The sequence below is a fragment of the Octodon degus genome, unplaced genomic scaffold (genome assembly GCF_000260255.1).
Source record: "Octodon degus isolate 3935 unplaced genomic scaffold, OctDeg1.0 scaffold00031, whole genome shotgun sequence".
Taxonomy (NCBI): domain Eukaryota; kingdom Metazoa; phylum Chordata; class Mammalia; order Rodentia; family Octodontidae; genus Octodon; species Octodon degus.
This window is the reverse complement of record NW_004524607.1, coordinates 5467763-5490059: the sequence shown is the minus strand read 5'-3', so window position 1 is coordinate 5490059 and position 22297 is coordinate 5467763. Positions and strand designations below refer to the sequence as shown.

Below are 22297 nucleotides of genomic sequence, written 5' to 3'. Positions count from 1 at the left end.
TACCAGGAAAGTGTCACAGTTAGAGCCTGCTGCTTCTCTGATGATAACTTGGCTACAGTAAGAAATATCCACACCAGAAAGTAGCAGTATTTTTCAGCACCAGAAGAGCTGGTTGCCTCAACCTAAAATAGAAGTACATGCCTTGGTTGAGGGGCAGTCTGGGCACAGAACTTTCAATTAGAGAAATAGAAAGGAGTATCTCAGTTCATTTTCTGTTGCTATAGCTGAATACTGTAGGCTTGGTAATTTATAAAGAGCAAAAATTTATCCTTTCATATTATAAAGGATGAGAAGCTCAAGTTTGGGTGGCTACATCTGATGAAGTGTTTCTTGCTGGCAGAGGATTGTCTACAAAGTCATTGGGCAGCACAGGGAGAAACATAACTTGACCAAAGAGAACTCACTTTGTTGATAACCCACTAATCTGTAGAGCCATATGACCCAGTCACTGCTCGAAGATTTTTTTTAGATACCATAAGACTTTTGGTACTAAGTTTCCAAAATGTGGAAATTGGGGCCATACAAACTATAGCACTATGGAAGAGACATCACCAGACACACAAGAAACTTTTATCTTTTAAGGTGGGATAAATAGTCATAGATCAAGGAATTGTCCTTCCCAAAATAAATATACTTTCTCAGTGGTAGTTAACTTTTATAAAATTTAGTTGTATAATAGTAGAAAAAGCAAATGCAAGTAAGTCACATGACTGAAACAGTTTGAACTGTATTCTTTAAATGATATAAAATTAGAAATTAATATAAAGTGGAAACATTCTTAGAGTTCTAGAAATTTTGAATATAAAAATTCATTGGCTGTCCAGTTTCTAAGAAAAAAAATCATAATTATGTACTTTTTAATAACATTTTGGTCAGTGATGGTCATACATGGTGGGCTGCGTATGTCCTGGGGCTACTAGAAGATTGTATTGAAGTTGAAAAATTACTGTTACCTACTGACATCATAGCTGTGGTAATACAATGCAAAGATTACTAGTTTTTATGGTTATACCAAATGACCCCACTATGCTGCCAATGGTATAAAAAGTATAGCACATACAGTTATGTTAAGCACATAATACTTAACTGTAATAACTATCAACTGTGTTACTGGATTATGTATTTACTATACTATACTTTTTATTGTTATTTTAGCATGTACTACTTCTACTTATAAAAAAAAAGTTTACGGTAAAACTACACCATGTTACCCTGGCAGCAGCCTCATACAAGTCAAGTTTACTGCCTCTCTTGATTGCATCAAGAGGCCACGTCAAGTGATTGACCTATACTGTCTAGGTTTGTGTAAGTACACTCTATGATGTTCATATAGCGACAGAATGACCTCAGTGCAGTGCTCAGAGCATGTCCCTGTCGTTAAACGACATATAGCTGTATAGTACTACGAAGTGAAATTAAATGAAGTAAGCAATCAACTGACAAAGTGAAGGATAAAAACAAAACAGTTAAATAAATGCAGAGAATAAAAACAGCCGATGAGCTGCAGTACAAAACAATGTAAAATTTATGAATAAATGGATGATGGAGCCTTGGGTTTATTCACATGTGTGATATAAATTCACTGATTTAGCTTAATATGAAAAGAGATTAACAATAAAATGAAATTACAGTTATAAAATAGAAATTCACCTCAGAAGCTACGTATGCTGACACACATCTGTAATCCTAGCTGTTTAGGAAGTGGAGTTAAGAAGGTCATGACATTGATGCTAGTTTGAACAGTTTAACAAGACCCATCTCTGCATTTTTTTAAAAATTAAAACATAAAAGATTGATTTCAGCTGTGAATAAAATCAAGTAACTCTGAGACTACTTAGTCCACCAAAAATTACCTCTTGAATACATTGGAAAATCAAAATGTATGAAATAGTTGTCAGTGCATTACTCTAATAAGTCAGGTTCCAACATTTTCATAGGTAATTTTGTAGGTCTTTTAGAAACCAGTTGTTATTCTATAGGAAAATAACACAGAAATTTTCTTAACTAAGCTTCTGTTGAAAAGAGTTTTTACTTTAATCTTTTCTTCTGTAAATACTTGCTTGACAGATGGCAAGCTGAATGCTTGAAAATAGTAGGCTACCACTTTCTAGTAATAACACATCTTTATCCCACCAGTTAAAGAGGTGGTGACCAAGAGGTGGGTGGTGATTTCGAATGTTTTATGCCAGTTAATGTCATTTAATTAAATATAGAGAGATACAGTGCTTTGAGAAGTTTAAAACTTTGTTATCTTTTTAGGGCTGGACAGATAACTGGGATTTAGCCTAATGACTGCGTATTTTTGTTATAACTTTATTTTAAAATAAAACAAAGTCTTTGATGTGTTGGCGTCTATGATTTAATACAAAGAGGCTTATGAAGAATTCCATTTAGTGACTACTTTGTTGAAAGAGAAAACCTTTGCTGCATGTTTGGAAATTGGAAAATGAATGGCCATGTTTTAAGTTTTCAGTTAAAATAAAATGCTTTAATGATTTATCTGTGTATCTCGTTTTTATATGATTCCTTCTTAACACTTTTTTCACTTAATCAAGTATTAGTTCTGGTTTAACTAGATAGGATGGCTTCTGTGACTGTTACAATCTTATCTAGTTTGTAGATGATGCAGGTACTGTTCTGAGAGTTAACCTGAATTATCTGGTGAATTTCATGATGGCTCATTGTCTTTTAATAGGTAAGAGAACAGAATCTTAAGGAGGTGAAGAATTTAATGTAGAATTAATGTTACTAGCAAATTGCAAAATCAAGATTTGAATTTAGACATTGTTAACTTAGAGTCCAAATTTTAAACCATTACTGCATATTACGCAGGGAATTAAACTTCCTGGAAATTTTTACAGTGATTAAGACACAAAACAAAACATGAAAATGTTCTATAAGGTAATGAATGCAGAATTTCTAAGGAATGTAATAGCAAATAGTGTTCAGCTTTTCATTAGAAAAGAAACTTACAGGAAAAAATGATTTGTCCTAAGGCTACAAAGAATTTTTAGGAAATTTATCTTAAATAGGCATGTGCTATAATGTAAACTCCTATATTTAAGTGTAAAGAGATATTTCATATGCATATTTGTATCGCAAACTGATAGTGGAAATAATACTTAACTTGAATGTGAAAAACTAGAAATTAAGACAAAAGTGAGAAAATACTGTCTTCTAGAATCACTAATAGTGTTTTGAAGTATTAGCCAGTTAGCTAGTAGTATTAGAGTGAACCTATACAAGCTATATATAGTGGAAAGGTGAAGATAGTGTTATCATAGTTCATATAAGCTAACATTGTATTCACAGAGTGTGCATTGGAATTGCTTAGAGCACCTCAAAATAAAATTTGGTGAAATGACTGGTACGATCACACAATAAATCAAACTAAAAAGGAACAGTTTTTAAAAAAATGCATGCTAGGCCTGGGCAGATAGCTCAGTGGCTTAAGCACCTGCCTGGCAAGCGCAAGTCCTGTTTGATCCCCAGAATTAAAACAAACAAAATGCCTTCTAGTAATAGCCAGTTAGAAAATAGTTGAGGGTAGGCCTTTAGTGAAATCACCATGATGTATATACCCCAGTAATAATTGTAAACGGTCATGTCCCACTGAAAATTGTGATTTGAAAAACTGCTAGAGAGATATACCTTGTTTTTGGTTAGAATCCTGAATTTTTAAAAAATTTGATAGTTATCCTGTGTTAATCAGTAAATTTCTAATGAGATTTTCAGGAGGTTTCGAAACGGTACTGTTTATTTTATGTTTATTTGGAAAGACAATATAGCTAAAGAAAAAAATTTTGCACATCACATTAAAACTGAAATTAACTACAACTACTTGAGTCCTAGTGTCTGGGGATACAGTGGGGACTGAGGGAAAAGATGAAATGTCTTGTTTTCTTCTTTCAGCAGGGAGTGGAAGTATAGAAAACAAATGAATAAAATGTATAATGGTAGAAGTAAAACGGGATGGGGAATGAAGGAAGGAGTTACAGTATGAAGGAAGGATCAAGGAAGATCTCTTATACAAGCAGAAATGTGAATGAAGAGAAGGAATGGGAAAATAATAAATACCTGAGATCTGAGTGTTCCCTGGTTTATTTTATGAATACATCAAATCATTTAGTGAACTATGTAATGAAATAGTAGCATACTGTATAGTTGGTAAGGGAATGGTTGATTCTGAGATACAAGGAAAAGCATTTTTACAGAAGCCTGCTTAACTGACCCCCATTTAACTGAAGGACATCAAAAAAGACTGGAACTGTTAGCCTGAACTTGTGAGAAGGCTAGGGAGGGAAAGTTTACTCTCTGGTTTAAATATTTCTGCATGTTTTTCATAAGAGATTAAATATTTAATGCAAGGATGTGTTTCAATTTTGACTACAATTTTTTTTAAAGTAAGAAAATAAAAGCCACTTCTGATAAACAAGTGTCTTTTGATTGTAATGAGATAACAGAATATATTGCAAGGTGTGTGGGCTTTGGAATCTTAACAGGTGGGGGGTTAAGTGGCAGCTCAGCCTCTTTTGGTTCTTGTGACTTAGATTAAGTTCTACAGTAATCTAAGTTTTGTTTCTTTACAGTTAAGAGTAGGACTAATATGATTAGAGTCATAAAAAATAAATGTAAGTTTTACGGTACATTTTACTATACTTCACTTTAGTTTCACTTTAGTTGTGGTATTACTAGATTGTTTCCTTTATCCAAAGGCTCAGCCTTAACAATATAGAGGTTTTATATGACACACTACATGTAAAATGGCCAGCAATCTTGAGTACCAATCAGAATCTTTTTTTTTTTTGTATTTAGTACAGGGTCTCACTGCATAGATTGGACTCTTAGTGATCTGCCTGTGTTCAGCCTCCCAAGAGCTAGGATTACAGGTGTGCGCCACCACGCCCAGTCTCAATCACCCTCTGTGCCCCAGGGGTGGGCTGGCTGGCCCACTGGCCAGCTGGGGATGGAATCCCAGCTGTATCTGGTGGGCCCCAAAATCTTTTTTTTTTTTTTTTCCTTCCCTGGTACCAGGGATTGAACTCAGGACCCTGTGCTTGCCAGGCAAGTGCTTATTCTACTGAGCTATCTCCCTGGGCCCCCAGAATCTGTTTTAAAGAGCTTTATATACTACAATGATTATTTAAAATTGCTTTTTTTCCAGAAAGTATTTTGTATGGGTGCACTTTGCGAATAAAAGCATGAGTTAAAAAGTGATAGAGAAAAGAGAATGGAAATTATAGGTGGGGACAGAATAGGTTACATAAAGGCACCCAACGTTCTCTTTGTGGCTATAGACATAAATTATCTAAGTATCATACGTTAAGCTTTGTAGCAGCCAGCTAAAAAGCCTTTATATCATACCATTTACATTACTTATAAAAGTCTTAATTATAGAAGAAATTAAAAATAAATGAGAAGGAAAAAACTTCTGCTTCATTACCACAACTACCCCAAATGCATAATACCTCAGATCACATGAATGAAATTATTTTTACAAATGAATCATGTAGTGGCACAGCACCTGCCTGGCAAGCATGAGGCCCTGAATTTGATTCTCAATATCAAAAATCCCCCAAAAACCAAATAAAAATGAATCATGTACGGTTTCATAAACTAATTATGTAAAATATTCTTTAGATACTGTGTTTCAATCTTGGACTCACAGCTTTGTGTTCAAGTTATTTCAAGAGCTTTTATGTTATATTTATCAGTTTATATTAGAGGATAAAATTGAAAATTTTTGAATTTTAATATGATACAAAAACATTTCACAAAATAAAAAAGTTGCTGAAATGAGTGACACTGTTACATAGTTTTACATATCTAAGTGGCAGTCTTAATTTACTGGTTAGTTACACTGTACTGTCTGATTTTTATCTAAAGGAATATTTTATATTGATTGAAGCTCACTTGTCTTGGGCTTTCAATGGAACTTTTGTCTGTGATGTTTTTGTAACATTATGCATTACTGGCTATTTGGAAAATACCAGCTCACTGAATGGATCATGTCTTCCCAATGTAACATATATTTGTAATCATGACTAACTTCATTAGAAAAGGTATTTATGTAGTGAGAAGGTATCAAGCTCAAAGTGGTAGGTATAAGTTGCCCACTATTCTAATTTTCTCTTAAAAAGTGGAATTTTATAATTGGCAATAGATATTGTTAGTTTTCCTTTAAGTGAAACCTGATTTTCATATTTGAGACAATTCCAAATGCTGCATATGAGTAATAAATTAATTGGTTCTTACAGATACAGTGGTGCATTTAAAATGCAACTATTCCAGCTTGTAGCTGGAATATTGATGAGTATTTCTCTTTAAGATAATATGTATCTCCTTGCAGCAGAAGTACTTTATTTCCCATTTTATCACATTTTAAAGATGTGCATAGACCCAAATGTTAGCATTTAATAACTATTTAGTGTTTTAGCAAGTACATTCTCAAGTGAAACTGGCTCCCCTCCACCTTTGGAATTGCGTGAATCACATTGAGATGTCAAAGTTGATCATTGTTTTTGTGCCATTTGTGCAAGTTAACAGATTTTAAAAAATAATATCTTAGTGATAAGTTTGAATGCCTGACTACTGAGTGAATCTGGAGGAACTAAGGAATCTTGGGCCCTACTTTTTAGCATTACTGCTGACATTCCACTTCCATTAGGCCCAGGTGCTATTCTTCATTTTGGTATAAGGATGAATACATATTAGGACTTTTCTTACTAAGCTTATAATTTTAATAATCCAGTGTAGAAAACATAGATGATGAAATAAGAATTTATAAGTAAAAAATCAAAGCGCCTTTTAAAAACTTAAAAGCTACAAAATTAAAGCTCATAGGAATAATGGAATGTGTTTCTTTTATAGGCGGTTAGTGTGACTGTCTCTATGTACCTGTTACTATTTTTATGTTATCTTTTGTGTTTCTTGAGCCAGAATCAGCCTTCCTGGGGGCAGCGAAAAGTGCTACCAAATAAAATCAGCACCAATGGGGCTGGTGAGATGGCTCAGTGGTCTAAAGCACCTACTTAGCACAAGCTTAGCAAAGCACAGGGACCGCGGTTCAATCCCCCAGCACCACATGCCAGCCAGCCCTGGTGGGCTGAGCTGGCCACACACACACACACACACACACACACACACACACAAATTAATAAAAATAAAAAAAATCAGCACCAAAGTCACCATTGTGTTGCATCATTTTAACACTGAGAATTGCTACATAACGTAACAAACCATGACTGACTGTGTATATACATAATACACATGTATATGTACATACATTTGGGAAAAGCCATTCTAATTAGTAAAATGACTAAATCTGGAAAGGCTCAAGCACCTGCTAAAACTTTGGAACTGTAATGTCTCAGCTACCTAAAAGTTTTGTCAGATTTCCTAAGTAACTATTTAGAAAATATAGTGGGACCACAGTACTCAAAAGGCTATAAAAACTTTCATGGGGAGACATTTCTAAGACGAAAGGAAATTATTTTTAGGATAGAAATACTAAGCAGTGCAAGGGTGGCAACCATTTCTAAATTTTTAAATTCAGAGCAGCAGTTGAAATCCATGAGAATTCTTGGAGTACAATTTTGACTACCACCCATGTGTTACATCATTCTGAGCAACGTAATTAAAGAGAAAGGTATATAGATGATTTTGCCCTAGCTCCTTTTCAGAAGATCCAAGGCATCATGTGCTTGACAAAGAACTCAGTTGTTCAGTACAGCACAATGTATTTCCCAAATAGACCTGAGGTATGTAGGAGTTTAGTGTAAGTGTTAGCATATGTTACATTCCAAGACACCTTTAGTAAGTGAGACTAGAATGGCTAAGTAGTTCTCAAGCAGATTTTATTACTATACTGTTGTTACCTCTTGCTCTGTGTTCTGCTTCCCCAGCTTCTAGTAATTTTCTGTACCTTAATAGAATGCCTCCATTCTACTCTGTTGCTGCCAGTTAGATGGCTTCAGTAGTAACTTACCAGTATATATAATTATTGAAACTCTTCTTTAAGGGTAATATATATATATATATATATATATATATATATATATATATATATATAAAATATATTTTAACTGTGAATTGAATGCAGGACCTTGCACTGGCCAGGCAGGTGCTTTTCCGCTGAGCTATATCCTTGGCCATATTCCCTACTTTACAAATGAAGATCAAATAAAATTATTCTCCACATTATGAAAGAGCAGATACTTCAGCAGTGCAGTTTGACTAGTACTACACAGATGGAACTCAGATCTAAAGTTTTATCTCTATTCTTATTGTAGTAGGCAAAGTGACTGTGGTCCCAGATACACACTTAAACTCACCTCCCTGAGCCCTAAGTTCCATCTGCAGTGATTTCTGAGAAGTCAGAGATGTCTTTTTCTTTGCTCCTTCTATGCTTTTGCCTGTTTTCTTCTGTCAGGAATGAAGTTCTCTTACACTGTTTCTACCTGTTTGTAGCTTACTCATCTTTGAGATTATAACCAAAATTTCTCCCTCCTTCCATAACCTAAATTAAATTTTCTTATATGCCTGCAGTTGAAAGTATCTTTCATTTTCACTAATCTATGTTTTAAATTCTTTCTATTAACGTACATTGTCTGCCTGGGATTATTTGTATTTATGTAATTTCATGGAGAAGTCTACAAAAATAAGACATAGTTTATGAGCTGTAAGAAAAAAACAGGTAAATCACTAAAATACACATTAGGAAACAGTGTCACGAGTAGTATGTAAAGAATGGCCATTCTGAGTAGCATTTGGGAATAGAGAAGACTATCGGAAAGACTTCATTTGAACCTTGAGAAGTGAAGTGAAAAACATTTTAGCTGCTAGCATACAGCAAAAAGAAAAACAGAAACATGCAGGTGCCATCTGTTCAAAGAAATGTGTTGGAAGATGAAACATGCAGGCAGTTTGGGACTGCTTCTTAGCCTGTGCTCTAGGAGTTTGGCCTTCTGTAAAGGAGGTCATGAAAAATATGGCTTTAAGAAATGACATACAAATAAGCTCTTGATATATTTAAAAGTTTACATAAATGCTGTGCTATCTTTAAACAGAAAAGTACAGTTCATTGGCATAAATTTGAAAATATGAAAAGCTGTCTCATGACATGGGTGCGCTTTTCAATCGGCATTCTGAAGCACATGGGCATCCTTGATCATTACATTTATACTACGCTTGTGCATGTAAAAAAAATTCTCATTTTCTTCAGTGATGCATCTACATTATCTGAAGATCAGTTGGCAGTTTTACAGTATTCATATATCAAAATCTGATGTACTGAAGCATATTTAGCCAATATTTTATTTACTGAGTCATTATTTTAAAAATATTCACTCCCTACTTTTTTGCTTAAACATTTCTTCATGTTATACAAAAATTTACTAATTCATAGCAATTTAATAAGGATTTTCTTGATAAGCAGAAAAAGGAGTTAAAATTTCTAAATATCTTGTGATCAGTAATACTCTTTGCAGTAAAGAACTTAAGTATTTAAGATAATTTTACCTTTTGAGTCTTCAGTTTGCATGAGGTTGTAGTCTTTGTGCTAGGTACCTTCCTGCATGAAGGTCCTCTGTAGGAACCAGATGCTTGGGTTGTTAGAAGCATCACTGAAAATAGATTGATTGTTTTAAAATGAGTAAATTCAGAATTCTAAAATACTATACTTTTTATACATTGTATCAAGGCTTCAACTTCTGCTTATTTAAAAATTAGTTTATGTTTGTCTTGAGCATATAATGATGTGATTCTTTTTGTGTTGTTTAGCCGTATATGTGGGAGTCCGTGTCCGGCGGTGTGGCCTGATGTAATAAAACTACCATATTTCAACACTATGAAACCAAAGAAGCAGTATCGTCGAAAGTTAAGAGAAGAATTTGTTTTGTAAGAAAGGGATGCTTAAACATCCATATTGCATTGAATGTTTTTCAAAAAGAAGTTATCTCTTGTGAATTCTAAACACCATTCTGTCCTCCTTTTACCTGAACTAGATCTGTCATAATCTTATAGGCTACTTAAGTTTGTGTTTCTTTTTGCTACATGTAATTTGCCTTTTGACATCACTATGGAATCAGTGATTGGGTTGAATGTTTAATGTATTACTTACATGAGAGAATTTTGAAAGTATGATTTTACATTCTCTCAAAACAGCTTTCAAGTTGCTTGGGCTTACTTTTTTATTTTAAGAAACTGTTACTTTGTTCAGGCAGGTGTGGTGATATGCACCTGTGATGCCATCATTGTAGGAGACTGAGGCAGGAGGATTACTGGGATTTCCAGGCCAGCCTGGGCTACATAGTGAGTCAAGGCCAACCTGAACTGTCCAGAAAAACTTGTCTCATTTTTGAGACAGAAATAAAAGAAATTATTATTTTGTTTAGTTTTTAAAATATGACAGCAGATTGCCCATAGGGTAGTACATTGTTGCTTACCACAGTTACAAAATTGTATAAAAATAGTGAAATAATTTGTCAGAGGCAAGTTCGGTATAATTGAAGTAAAGTATTATAAGTATATAAATATTAGCATTTAAAATAAACATTTTTAATTTGAAATAACTTAAAAGTAATGTTCCTAAAGAAACACTGAGCTTGTGTCTAGAGAATGTATATGACTCTTATGATCCTCTTGTGCTAGCATTCCTGCAGCTGCACTAGACTTATTTGATTACATGCTCGCCTTGGATCCTAGTAAGCGCTGCACTGCTGAGCAGGCTCTTCAGTGTGAGTTCCTGCGAGATGTGGAACCCTCAAAAATGCCTCCACCAGAGTAAGTGACTTCTTTTATATTAGATCCCACATATGCAGAATCTGGACATTCTTGATTAATATAAATATAGTTATCAGATGATCCTGGTTAGGTTGAAAGAAACCAAAATTTAAATGTAATCTGAATATCTAGAATGCAGATGCTTTACCTTAATGTTGAGCTAACCAATGGCTTAGTTAAAGCAGCCTTTCTACAGCAAATGTTGGATTAGTTCAAGATTTTCTGAATATATTTCAGCTCTTAAAAAAATTACTGTTTTTTTTACTGGTATTTATACTACCACTAGTATTTCTTTAGCCAAAATTTGGAGTGCTCTTTTAAATATGATTCATGTGTTATATTAATCTTTATAATCCTCTGAGGTAGGTATTGTTATTACCACCATTTTACAGAGGAGGAGGCAGGCTCAAACAGGTTAAAAAACTTGCCCAAGAATACAAATCTTAACATTTGAAGAATATTAGAATGCATGGAATGCATTACTGTTTGGTGGGGTTAGAGTTCATAGTTTGAGAATTAGAATAGCTGAGTTCATGTTCCCCTGCTTTCTTAGGACTGATTTTCTCTAGGAGTGATTTGAGGAGAGAGGGAAGGGTAAATACTTTGTAGGTATTAGTAGTTTTTAACACGATGAGGAACATCCTTAAAAGCAAGCCTATTGGGCTGACGTGGTAGAATGTTTCTCTAGCATCCCTAATACCATTTTTAAAAAGCCTAATCCTATAATCCAGTGTTTCTACATGAGCATATTAATGAAGTTTCAATGAATAAACATGGGTTTTAGAGTTCAAATCCTGGCTCTTCTATGTAACAGATTGGGCTTCTCATTTCCATGCAGTTGTAGTCAGGTTTCAGTAAGTTTTACTGAACTTGAAAGAAAAAAAGTATCTGACATGTTGAATCATTCACTGAATTGGTAATTTCTTTTTTTTCTCCTTTGGTTTATCAGTATGTACCAGTAGTTTTGGAAGATTTGCGTGTAGTACCTAGAAGAATTTTGTTTTGTTTTGTTTTGAATTTAGACTTGGAAAAGTTTAACTCTACCAAAAAATATAAATAATAGTATAATGAAAATTCCTTTATACCTAGGTTTATGTTACTAAGATTTGGACATATTTGTGCTATCACTGTATATCAGCTTTTTCCCTGAAGTGGTTGACTATTGTCTTGTGGAAGTGTTCCTTTTTTTAAAATAAGTATTCCATCCTGAATTTGTAGAAATAAAAACTTTACTCCACGTACCTACTGGACTGTTGTAAAGCCTAAGAAATTTTACATTGTGTTAGTTGGTAGTGTGTGTATTCAACTTTCCTTAGTGGTTCAGTACTCTTTAAAGACTGTGAAATATAAAAATTCATTCAGAGGTTATTATAATGAATTGTCATGTTTCTTGAGCCTTCAGCTCCTTGCAGAGGGCTTGTATTATATGGACATTTTTTTAAGCATCCAAGTGAGTTGTTTGGTAGAACATCCCACAGTGTAGATTTGATTGCTATCTTGTGATCAGAATTAGATTAACTTTGTTTCCAGGTCAAGAATCCTGCCTTCATGGTCACGTATGTTCCTAATGTATTACATCAAGAGGAATGTAATGTATTGGTCTATTATTGGTATTGTTAATTTTATGTTGCTTTTTTTTGTACTGGGAAATGAACTCAAGACCTTGTACTTGCCAGGCAGGTGCTGTGCCACTGAGCTGTTTTCCCAGACCTGGTACTGCTAATTTTAAATCATTTGGTTTAGTTGGTCCCTTTGAAAGAATTCTGGTAAAACTCATCCATTTCAGTTGATAATTAAATTTTTTTAAATCAGAGGTTTAAATAGTTTGCAGAAGGTCTACTTTTCAGTGGATTTCAAATCTTTTTCATCTTGAAAGTCTGTTATTCTGGTCAGGTTTTATTCTAATGTGATATATTTTAATTACCCTATTGTGTTTCTTTAAAACAAGGGTATTTATATAAATGGAAATATAATTTTTAAATGTTTCCTGTGTCTGTAATAATACCATACTTCATGAGTAATACATATTTTCAGTTAATAAAAAGATTAAAATGGTAAATTTTGTTGGGAATGCAGTCAAATGAAAGTAAGTAGTTTACAATTTATTTTAATATTCCTTATTTTAGAATGAGACATATTTCATATTTTATATGTCTGTTTCAATTATTTTTACAGTGCTCTGGACTGAACCCAAGGGTACATGCAGCTTCTGCTTTACCACTGAACTATTTTCCTGGCTCTTTTATTTTGTGAAAAATGTTGTAAATAAGCATTTGAGGCAGGAAGTTTTGTCACTATTAATCACTTTGAATTCTTTCCACATCCTGTACCAGAAGTTTCTTTGCTTTTTATATCAGAGATGATTTTTGACAACTTTTCATATGTCTATTTAAAACTTTTCAATTTTTTTGACATTAAAGAATTAAAAACTATCTGATTTCCAAAAGAATCTAGTCATTAATCATTCATTTTTTTCATTGGCTTTACCAGTGCTTATTAAAAGTTCTTTTAATACTTGTAGTTTTGTCTTATAAACCCTGCAATTATTGTAAATAAGTCACACAAATAAGACTTTTTATCAAAGCACACCTGACTGCATTTTTTCATTAAAAACAAAAATGCACATTTGAAGAACCTTTGGTAAACCAGTAATATTTAATAGATTTCATCATGTTAGATAAATAAGGCAGTTAGGTCAAGATGAGGTGAGGTTTAAATAAGAGTTGAGGTATTGCTCCATGGTGTAAACCTTGCCTAGAATATGAAAAGCCGTGAGTTCAATTCCCAACACCTCTTTACTAAATCAAAGCCATAAAAAATAGCCAAACAAATAGAAACTAACCAAACAACATATTTAAATTAAAAGCTATATACGTATAGAAAATATCTCATTATTTTGTAGTAGGATATAAAAATAGCTAAAATTGTAAGTCACTTTTGAGGTAAGGCCCATGAAGACAGGATTTTCCTTTGGGAAATATATGTATCACATTTATTTATTTATTTATTTATTTATTTATTTATTTATTTTGGCAGAACTGGGGATTGAACTCAAGTATCACATTCTTTTAATCAGTTTTTTAAAGAAACCAAATGACAATGGAATATTAAGTATCAGAATTAGCTTCATTAAATATATTGAATGTCTTTCAGATTTTCTGATGTATTTAAGGAAAAATTAATGCATAGTTAAAATGTGAATTAGAATGGGAAGTAGTATGCAGTTTTATTTTTATGTTAACAGCAGTATAAGAAGCCTTAAACAGTGGATAAAGAGAAACATGATCATTTGTCATTGAAATAAATATTTCATTATGTACTTGATGGGAAACAGGTGACAGTGATATTAGATGTGAATATAGTGCCGACTATGTGAGAAGCATCGTCCAGGTGCTTACATGTTAACATACTTTACCTCTACCTTTGTGAAATAGATAGCATTGTTGATTTGTTTTATTTTATTATTTTGTTTGTGTGAGGCCATCTCTTTGCAGTGAGGGCAGTTCCTTGAACTGACTGGTGAGGCCAGACTAGCCTCAGCTTGCCAGTCCCCTTGCCTCAGCTTCCTGTGTGCTGAGATCACAGATGTGCACTTCTCCCAGCTTGCTGTTTAAAAGATAAGAAACTGAAGCACAGTGGTCAGTTTACTTGCCTAACAAAACACAGCAAGAAAGTGGCAGAGCAGGTGTTTGAACCTTGAAGGCAACATCAATTTTGGTCATTTGGATACATTCCTGGTCTTACGTGAATCAGCACTACTAACCTATGTTAATTATCTGTAGGGTAGTGTTTTATCTTTTAGAGATGAGTATTGAGGTAATCCATAAAGTATCTCTCAACTTGCTGTTGTGGGAGGCAACAAAAGCCCTTTTTATGGATGTTAGCTCTCCTCTCCTAATGCTTTCCCACAAGATCACTGCATTTCTTGGCCATCAGGATGAAAGAAGTGAAATCGCTTCCTTTAACCTACTCTGTAGTACTGCAGTGTATCTGATTTCAGAGTATGCCAATAGAACCTAACCCCCACGTCATACAAAGCACACGCACGTTCAAAGAAAGGAATGTCTTTGGAGGGTTTATGATGCCTTAAAGCTTCCCAATATCAATATTTCAAATTGTCCCTTTGTTTGTCACTCCAGGAGGTTTATACACGCTGAGGCAATGCACCATAGTAAGATGGCTAAGAGGTATGCTTTTGTTTTGTTTTCAGACCTCAGGTGCATAGATTGGTTTAATCATAATCCTTGTGTCACTCATCATTGGTCCATGCATGGCTCTCTTTTATTATTTTAATTACTTTGATAGTTACTTTAAATAATGGTAATAAGCAGCCATGAACCTACCAACCAAAAGCTAGAACCTTGAAAATACCCTATTTTAATCATATAACTCTTTCACCCACCCATCACCTTATCCTTCCTCCACTTAAGGTAACCATCATCCCTTTTGTTTCTAAGTTTTGGTATCTACTTGTTGCCATCTGTATGTACTTTCATAAAAATTTATATTTTAAAATTTTAGTTTTTAATTTTGTAAAAAGGTGTCATTGTAATCTTTTGGAAATAGCATTTTAAAACTAATACTATATTGCTAAGATTCAATCATAATATTACATATGCCTTTATAACACGAAGCAACAATAATTGTGAAAAAACCTGCGTGAATATGCAAGCCATTCTTAAAGGTCAGTCTTAGAAATCATGTGGCTATGGAAATTCCCTTCAGCCAATTATAGGTGTACCCTTTGGAATGTCTCAAGTATGTATACCTATCAAGGTAAACATCCAGGTTGAGGACTTTGGGTATATCATCAGGTGGGCTTGCTTAAAGGAACTTATAGGTATTCTGGGCAAGTTTATTAACCTTTCCAAGCCTCAGTGTTCTTGGAAATACGTACACAAAAATCCACATTTTTTTTTTCCAAATTAGAATATGAAGAAAATATTTAAAAGTCAAATATTCTTTCTTTAAGCAAAAGTCATTCTGTAGTGTTAGTACTTTAATGAAATTACATTAAGGTACAATTGTTTCAGAATTGTGGGTGACTTTCACAGTTAACTGGTATTGAGAACTTTGTTGGTAATTGATGAGCCTTTCTGTGCCTGGAGTACCTATTTTTGAAACTCACCTGTAGCTTCAGTTTAATGCCAGAGCATTCAGCTATAGAAGCAAGTAAGAGGTTACCTAAAAAAAAGTTTTCTAGTAAAGTTTTTCATGAATTGTTATGTTCTAGCTTTTACTTTTTTATTGTTTGCGTATCTAGTTTCTGCCTCCTTTCTGTTCAATGTATGGTTAATAAGACTTGCCTTTAAAAGGTTGCACCAAGGATAATGCTAGTCTGCTTTAATGAATATGTTTTTCATTCATAATATTGATAAACGATTATTTATCAGTTATTCAGAAGCCAAAGAAGAAATAGTTCATATGCAAAGATAAAACTGAAGCAGGTGGGCCTTCAAGGGTGATTTTTACTGAAGGGGTTTTATAGAGTCTGTGTATGAAGTCTTCAACAATGACTTCTGGGACAGTGATGGCTCTGGTGCTACATTGTGTGTATTGTTAGCATATTTTTGTTAAATGCCATTCACAACTCTGTACTTACAAATTCTTTCAGCCTTCCTTTATGGCAAGATTGTCATGAGTTATGGAGTAAAAAGCGAAGAAGACAAAAACAGATGGGCATGACTGATGATGTTTCCACAATTAAGGCTCCCAGAAAGGAATTATCTTTGGGTTTGGATGACAGCAGAACCAATACACCACAAGGTGTGCTGCCAGCTACACAGCTGAAATCTCAGGGCAACTCGAATGTAGCACCTGGTCAGTAATGCTTCTGTGGGTTGATTTTCTTCATGTTGTCTTGTGGCTGATGTTGATTATATTGTTCTGCTACAGCCTCTTGTGGCTAAAAGATGAAAGTTAGGGTTTATTCATGGAATTGGTATTTCTTTATTATCTTATTATTTATTATTTATAGAAGATACATTGCTAATGGCATCCCAATTTTAAACAGTCTCCAGGTAAGATAATTTTGAAAGAAGCATCAAATTACCTTTAATTGGTGACTGGTCAGATTTTCTTTTTCCTTTTTTCCCATAGTGCAGGAGTCACTACATCATTTACTAATACTATCTTGGGAAGGCTCAGCACTCTGTGTGTCTGTGGAAACTTAAGGAATAAGAAGATAGGCAAGACAGCCAGAAAGCATCATGGAAGCTCTTTCATGCAATTTATAATGTCCTCAGGTTGCTCTTAACGATATTTCTCTGATTGTATTAGAATTTCAAAGATTTGAATCTGGTATTTGTGCCAGACATAAAATATGATAAAGTTTTTTTTATGTTCAGTTATTTTGGTAGCTTCTTTTCTGATGCAAATAAGAGTGATTTTCTTTATGAGAAATTAGCCTCTTCAGTGTTTTCAGAAATGTTAAAATCATATCATTTAGTTAATGAGTTGTACAAAATAAAATCCACTTCCTCATTTTGCCTAAGGTATCCAGAAACATCTTCAGCTTCACAAAATTTTAGAATTTTGTGAAGACGGAGATAGTTATAGAATGTAAGTGTGTGAATGTGTGCATATGGGAGTGTGAGAGTGAAGGTGCACTGGCACATATTAGGAGATAAATGAATGTAGATCAGTCAGATGATTACAACAGACCTCTGGATAACATTGAATATAAATATAGAATAGATTAGCTGAGAAAGATTACTATGAATGCTACAAACTTGTCGCTGACCTTTCCTCACTACAGATGTAAGGCACCTCAGATGTTTAAACAAATGAAAGCAATGGTTAATTGTTCAAAAGTACTCTTGCTGAGGGCTAATAGGTTATTACGTTGAGTATGCTTTTTATCTTACAAATATGTAAAAGTTGGACAAAGGCAAATGATAATTAAGTATTCTGAATTTGTATTTATGTTTTACACACTGTCTACCTCTAGAGATTTTGAAATGGCAGTGACAGAATATTTGTATAGTATGGTCAGTTGTCCCAGGTAATAACTGTCATATTTAACAAGACTATTAAGAGATACAGGAGTGAACCTAATACAAGGTTATTAGGTATTTTACTCTGTTTTAGTGATATTATTTTACTCTTATTTTATCTGATAAAAGATTACTTGCAAAAAAAAATTACTTGCCCTTTCTTTTCCTTTTTTCTTTTTTCTCCCCTTTACTTCATCCTTTTTTGTTTCCTTGTTTAAGACTCTATTAAAAGTTAGAATCTCCATCATCATTGTCTTTAAATAAAATGCTCCTCTGTAGAATAGAGATTTTATTAAAAAATATTTTCCTGGGGTCATATGAAGACACTTGTGCTAGTAGAGAAATAAAAAGGAAAATGAGGAAAAGTTCTTCTTGGTATATAGTAAACAAACATGCTAGGAGATGATGTTTGATCTTATTGTACATCATTAAGAAGAACTTGGAAAAATTTGTTTTGAAATAACCTAAAACTAATATTAAGTAATAAAAAGGAAGTAATAAAAACTTGGAAAAATTTGTTTTGAAATAACCTAAAACTAATATTAAGTAATAAAAATATCTCAGATATATAAGTTAAAAATATAGCAATATGAATAGCATTAATATTCTTTCAGTTTAGTGTTCTCTTATCAGTCTCTCATGTTTGTTGTGGGGATTGCTTGTCATGACTTGTCACCTTATCACTTACTGTATATAATAGTACTGAGTGTTGCTGGTATATGTGATTCAGTTAAAGTTGCGTAAAAACCTGTATTAACCATCCCAGGCTAAAGTGAGAGTTGGAAAAACAACTGAGTCTGTTTTACTGGCCAGTTAATCCTGTCATATGAAAATGAATTTCTGTAGGCCTTCCTAATTTAGCCATAGTAACTTTATAAAGAATTCAAAAACACAGGTACTGTGCCTGCTTCAGTAGCATGTATCCTGAAACACAAATACTGATTAGAGTCTGAAAACATTTCTGCTTTCAGTTTATTGCAAAGGGTAGCTTTCCCTTTAGTTTAGAGAATAAAATGTAGAGAAGAGCTCAGATTCTGGAATTAGAAATCAGATCTCATCTCTGCCACTTAGGGAATGGGAGACCCTGGGCAAGTTGTTTGTTTAGTTTCTTTTTGAGTAAAACAAGGCTAAAAAATAAAGCCTTCCTTGTAAGTTGGTTGTAAAGAATAAAGGATATAAAATTCTTAGTAACATGACAATCTGTTAGCTACCATCATCATCATTCATTTGCATTTCATAAGATGCTGTTTCCTGGTAAATCCATAGTGTGTGGGTTCTGGTAATTATTTTGAGTTTCTTTTTGAAATATTTACCCCTACCTGTTTAAAAAAGACTGCAGTTCTTTTTCACCTTTGTTTATATTATAGTTTCATCTTAAAGTGTCATGACAGTGAACTAGACAAAGTAGCCACTGCAGTGTTTCTGAAACAGTCTCAAATGTACATTTAATATGGTAACTTGGTGGCCATTTTGGAGGGTGGGAAGACCTGTGAATTGTGGCAGTTCTAATTAATATGAATTTTGTCTTTAGTAATAACAGGCCCTGGACAACAGTTAAACCACAATGAATTGGCAATTCTACTAAACCTACTACAGTCTAAAACAAGTATTAATATGGCTGATTTTGTCCAAGTGTTGAACATTAAGGTAAACTCTGAGACTCAACAGCAACTAAATAAAATAAACCTTCCTGCTGGAATTTTGGCAACAGGTGAAAAACAGACAGATCCATCAACACCACAACAGGAGTCTTCGAAACCATTGGGAGGAATTCAGCCTTCTTCTCAGACTGTCCAACCTAAAGTGGAGACTGATGCTGCCCAGGCGGCTGTGCAGAGTGCATTTGCAGTTTTGTTGACTCAGTTAATAAAGGCTCAGCAGTCAAAGCAGAAAGATGTGCTACCAGAAGACAGGGAAAATGGTTCGGGACATGATGCGTCATTACAACTCAGGCCACCTCCAGAACCTAGCACGCCAGTATCGGGTGAGTATGAGGGTACTGGGATCCTTTGGAGTAGATTCCTATTCTTAATTTTCTATTCAATGGTATTGTCAGGCTATTTCCAGAAAATAGGTCACTGGTAGGGAGGTTAGTTTCCTAGTCTGTTTATTCCCAGGAGTGGATTTTTTTTTAACAGCTTATTCATGTGTGATATAATTCATTGTGAATGCTATACATATACAAAGTGAGGGGCTTTTGGGTTAGCTCAATTCTTTAAGAGCCTTCTTTGGCAAACCCAGTCAAGTGCAGGGGACTGTGGTTCCATCCCCAGGCCCACCCTTAAGGCAGACTGAGCCAGCACTCCCTTCCCCCCGGCAAAAAAAAAAAAAAAAAAAAAAAAATTGCACAAGGCTGGCCAAATAGCTCAGCGGATTAAAGTGCCTGCAAGCAGGCGCAGGGCCCGGGGTTTGATCCTCCGGTCTGCCATGCCAGCCCCGCCCCAGGATACGCTGCGATGGTATTGAGACTGGGCATGGTGGCGCGCACCTGTAATCCCAGCTCTTGGGAGGCTGTAAACAGGCAGACGCTATGAGTCGGATCTAGTAGTGAGACCCTGAATACCCTGTAGACCCTTCCCTAAAATACAAAACCAAAAGCAAGGACAAAAAAACCAAGTGATTCTTGACTAAGTTATAAATGTAATATATATGGTAACCTTTATACCTCAAGCAGTAAATAAATGGGGATATATGAATTAACTTTGAAAAGCTAAATACAATAAAATATTTCACATAGCAGGTAACAGCACTTGCCACCTTTATCCCTTTTCATTTAATGTTTTTTGCAGAAATGAAATGTCAGATCATCTTTAGGACCATTGCATAGGAAATGTTGGCTTTGGAATATTTAGTTTTCCATGGTAGCTTTGACTTGTTGCTATTTTTCTCTCAGGGCAAGATGACCTCATCCAGCACCAAGATAGGAGGAGACTGGAGTTAACACCAGAACCAGAGCGACCTCGGATTTTGCCTCCTGATCAACGACCTCCTGAGCCTCCTGAGCCACCACCAGTCACCGAGGAAGACTTGGATTATCGGACAGAAAACCAGCATGTACCCACTACTAGTTCTTCATTAACTGACCCTCATGCTGGAGTGAAAGCAGCCTTGTTACAGTTGCTTGCTCAGCATCAGCCCCAGGATGAACCCAAACGAGAAGGCGGTATAGATTATCCAGCAGGAGACACTTACGTGCCCACTTCAGACTACAAGGACAGCTTTGGATCATCATCATCTTTCTCATCTGCTCCTTATGTTAGCAATGATGGTCTAGGAGGTAGCTCTGCTGCACCGTTGGAACGACGTAGCTTCATTGGAAACTCAGATATTCAGCCTTTGGATAACTACAGTACTGCTTCATCTCATTCTGGTGGTCCACCTCAGCCTTCTGCCTTCTCTGAGTCATTTCCCAGTTCCGTAGCTGGATATGGAGACATTTACCTCAATACTGGTCCCATGTTGTTCAGTGGAGACAAGGACCACAGATTTGAATACAGTCATGGACCTATTGCAGTCCTGGCAAATAGTAATGACCCTTCTGCGGGGCCAGAGAGTACTCATCCTTTGCCGGCAAAGATGCACAACTATAACTATGGTGGTAATTTACAGGAAAATCCTGGCGGCCCAGGCCTCATGCATGGGCAGACCTGGACTTCCCCTGCTCAAGGCCCTGGATATTCACAAGGATACAGGGGACATATCAGCACATCAGCTGGCAGAGGTCGAGGCAGAGGGTTACCATATTGAGTATCTGTTTTTCCTCAGGCACATCATTTTTATCTGGAAAGACTTTCTAGCTGCAATTTAAGGCAGCAATCCAAGAGACTTGAATAATATTAATTCAACAACAGCTTTATTTTTATGTGGAAAAGGGTCTTGCATACAATAGTTTAAAAAAAGAAAAAAACTTTGCTTAAATTCATGCTGTTCTTAAAATTAGATCTATTGATTGTACATCTTCACAAATTCTAGTTAACAATTTTATTTTGTATTCTTGCAGTTTTAAGTGGATGCTAACCTTAGGGGACATACGCTTTTTATGGCCCTCTTGCAGATCTTCTGAACTATGCACATTTGTGCTTTTTTTGTAAGTTTGGACCAACTTTTCTGTAACAAACAACCCCTCCCTGACCCCCTCCAGTTTTACAACAATCAGAAAGGGCACTGATTTATCTGGTATTTTTCTTTTTACAAAGCTATCTTTTAGTCAAAGGTCACTGTCAGTCCTTGCACCTGCTTTCAGTGTTATTGTGAAAGGTGTACTTTGTGCTCATTTCAGAAAATAAACACAACCTTTCTCTTGATGCAACAGTTTTATATATAAAAAAAAATGGTCAACGTTATTTTTGTTTTGTTTTACAGATTACCATAGCCTAGCAAAATGCATTCAGATGAAATAGTGGGTTTTATATATGAAAAATAAGGGTGGGGTGGGAAGGGCTAAGTAAGTGCCTTAACGGGTAAGCTTAAGGTCTGAAAAAGCAGTTTACACCCATTTGTCTTTTAAAGGGAATCAATGC

The 22297-nt window shown here is 34.8% G+C and overlaps 1 protein-coding gene across 1 annotated transcript in view; it reads left to right on the top strand.

The window, feature by feature from the left end:
- Positions 1 to 22081, top strand: part of Cdk13 (cyclin dependent kinase 13) — a 110775-nt gene extending 88694 nt beyond the window's left edge. Inside the window, exons 12-16 of the mRNA XM_023713366.1 lie at positions 9781 to 9897; positions 10651 to 10782; positions 16397 to 16602; positions 19309 to 19761; positions 20671 to 22081. Coding sequence (XP_023569134.1) covers positions 9781 to 9897; positions 10651 to 10782; positions 16397 to 16602; positions 19309 to 19761; positions 20671 to 21524 — 1762 coding nt within the window. The 3' untranslated portion in view covers positions 21525 to 22081. The remainder of the gene's footprint in view (positions 1 to 9780; positions 9898 to 10650; positions 10783 to 16396; positions 16603 to 19308; positions 19762 to 20670) is intronic.
- Positions 22082 to 22297: the final 216 nt, after the last annotated feature.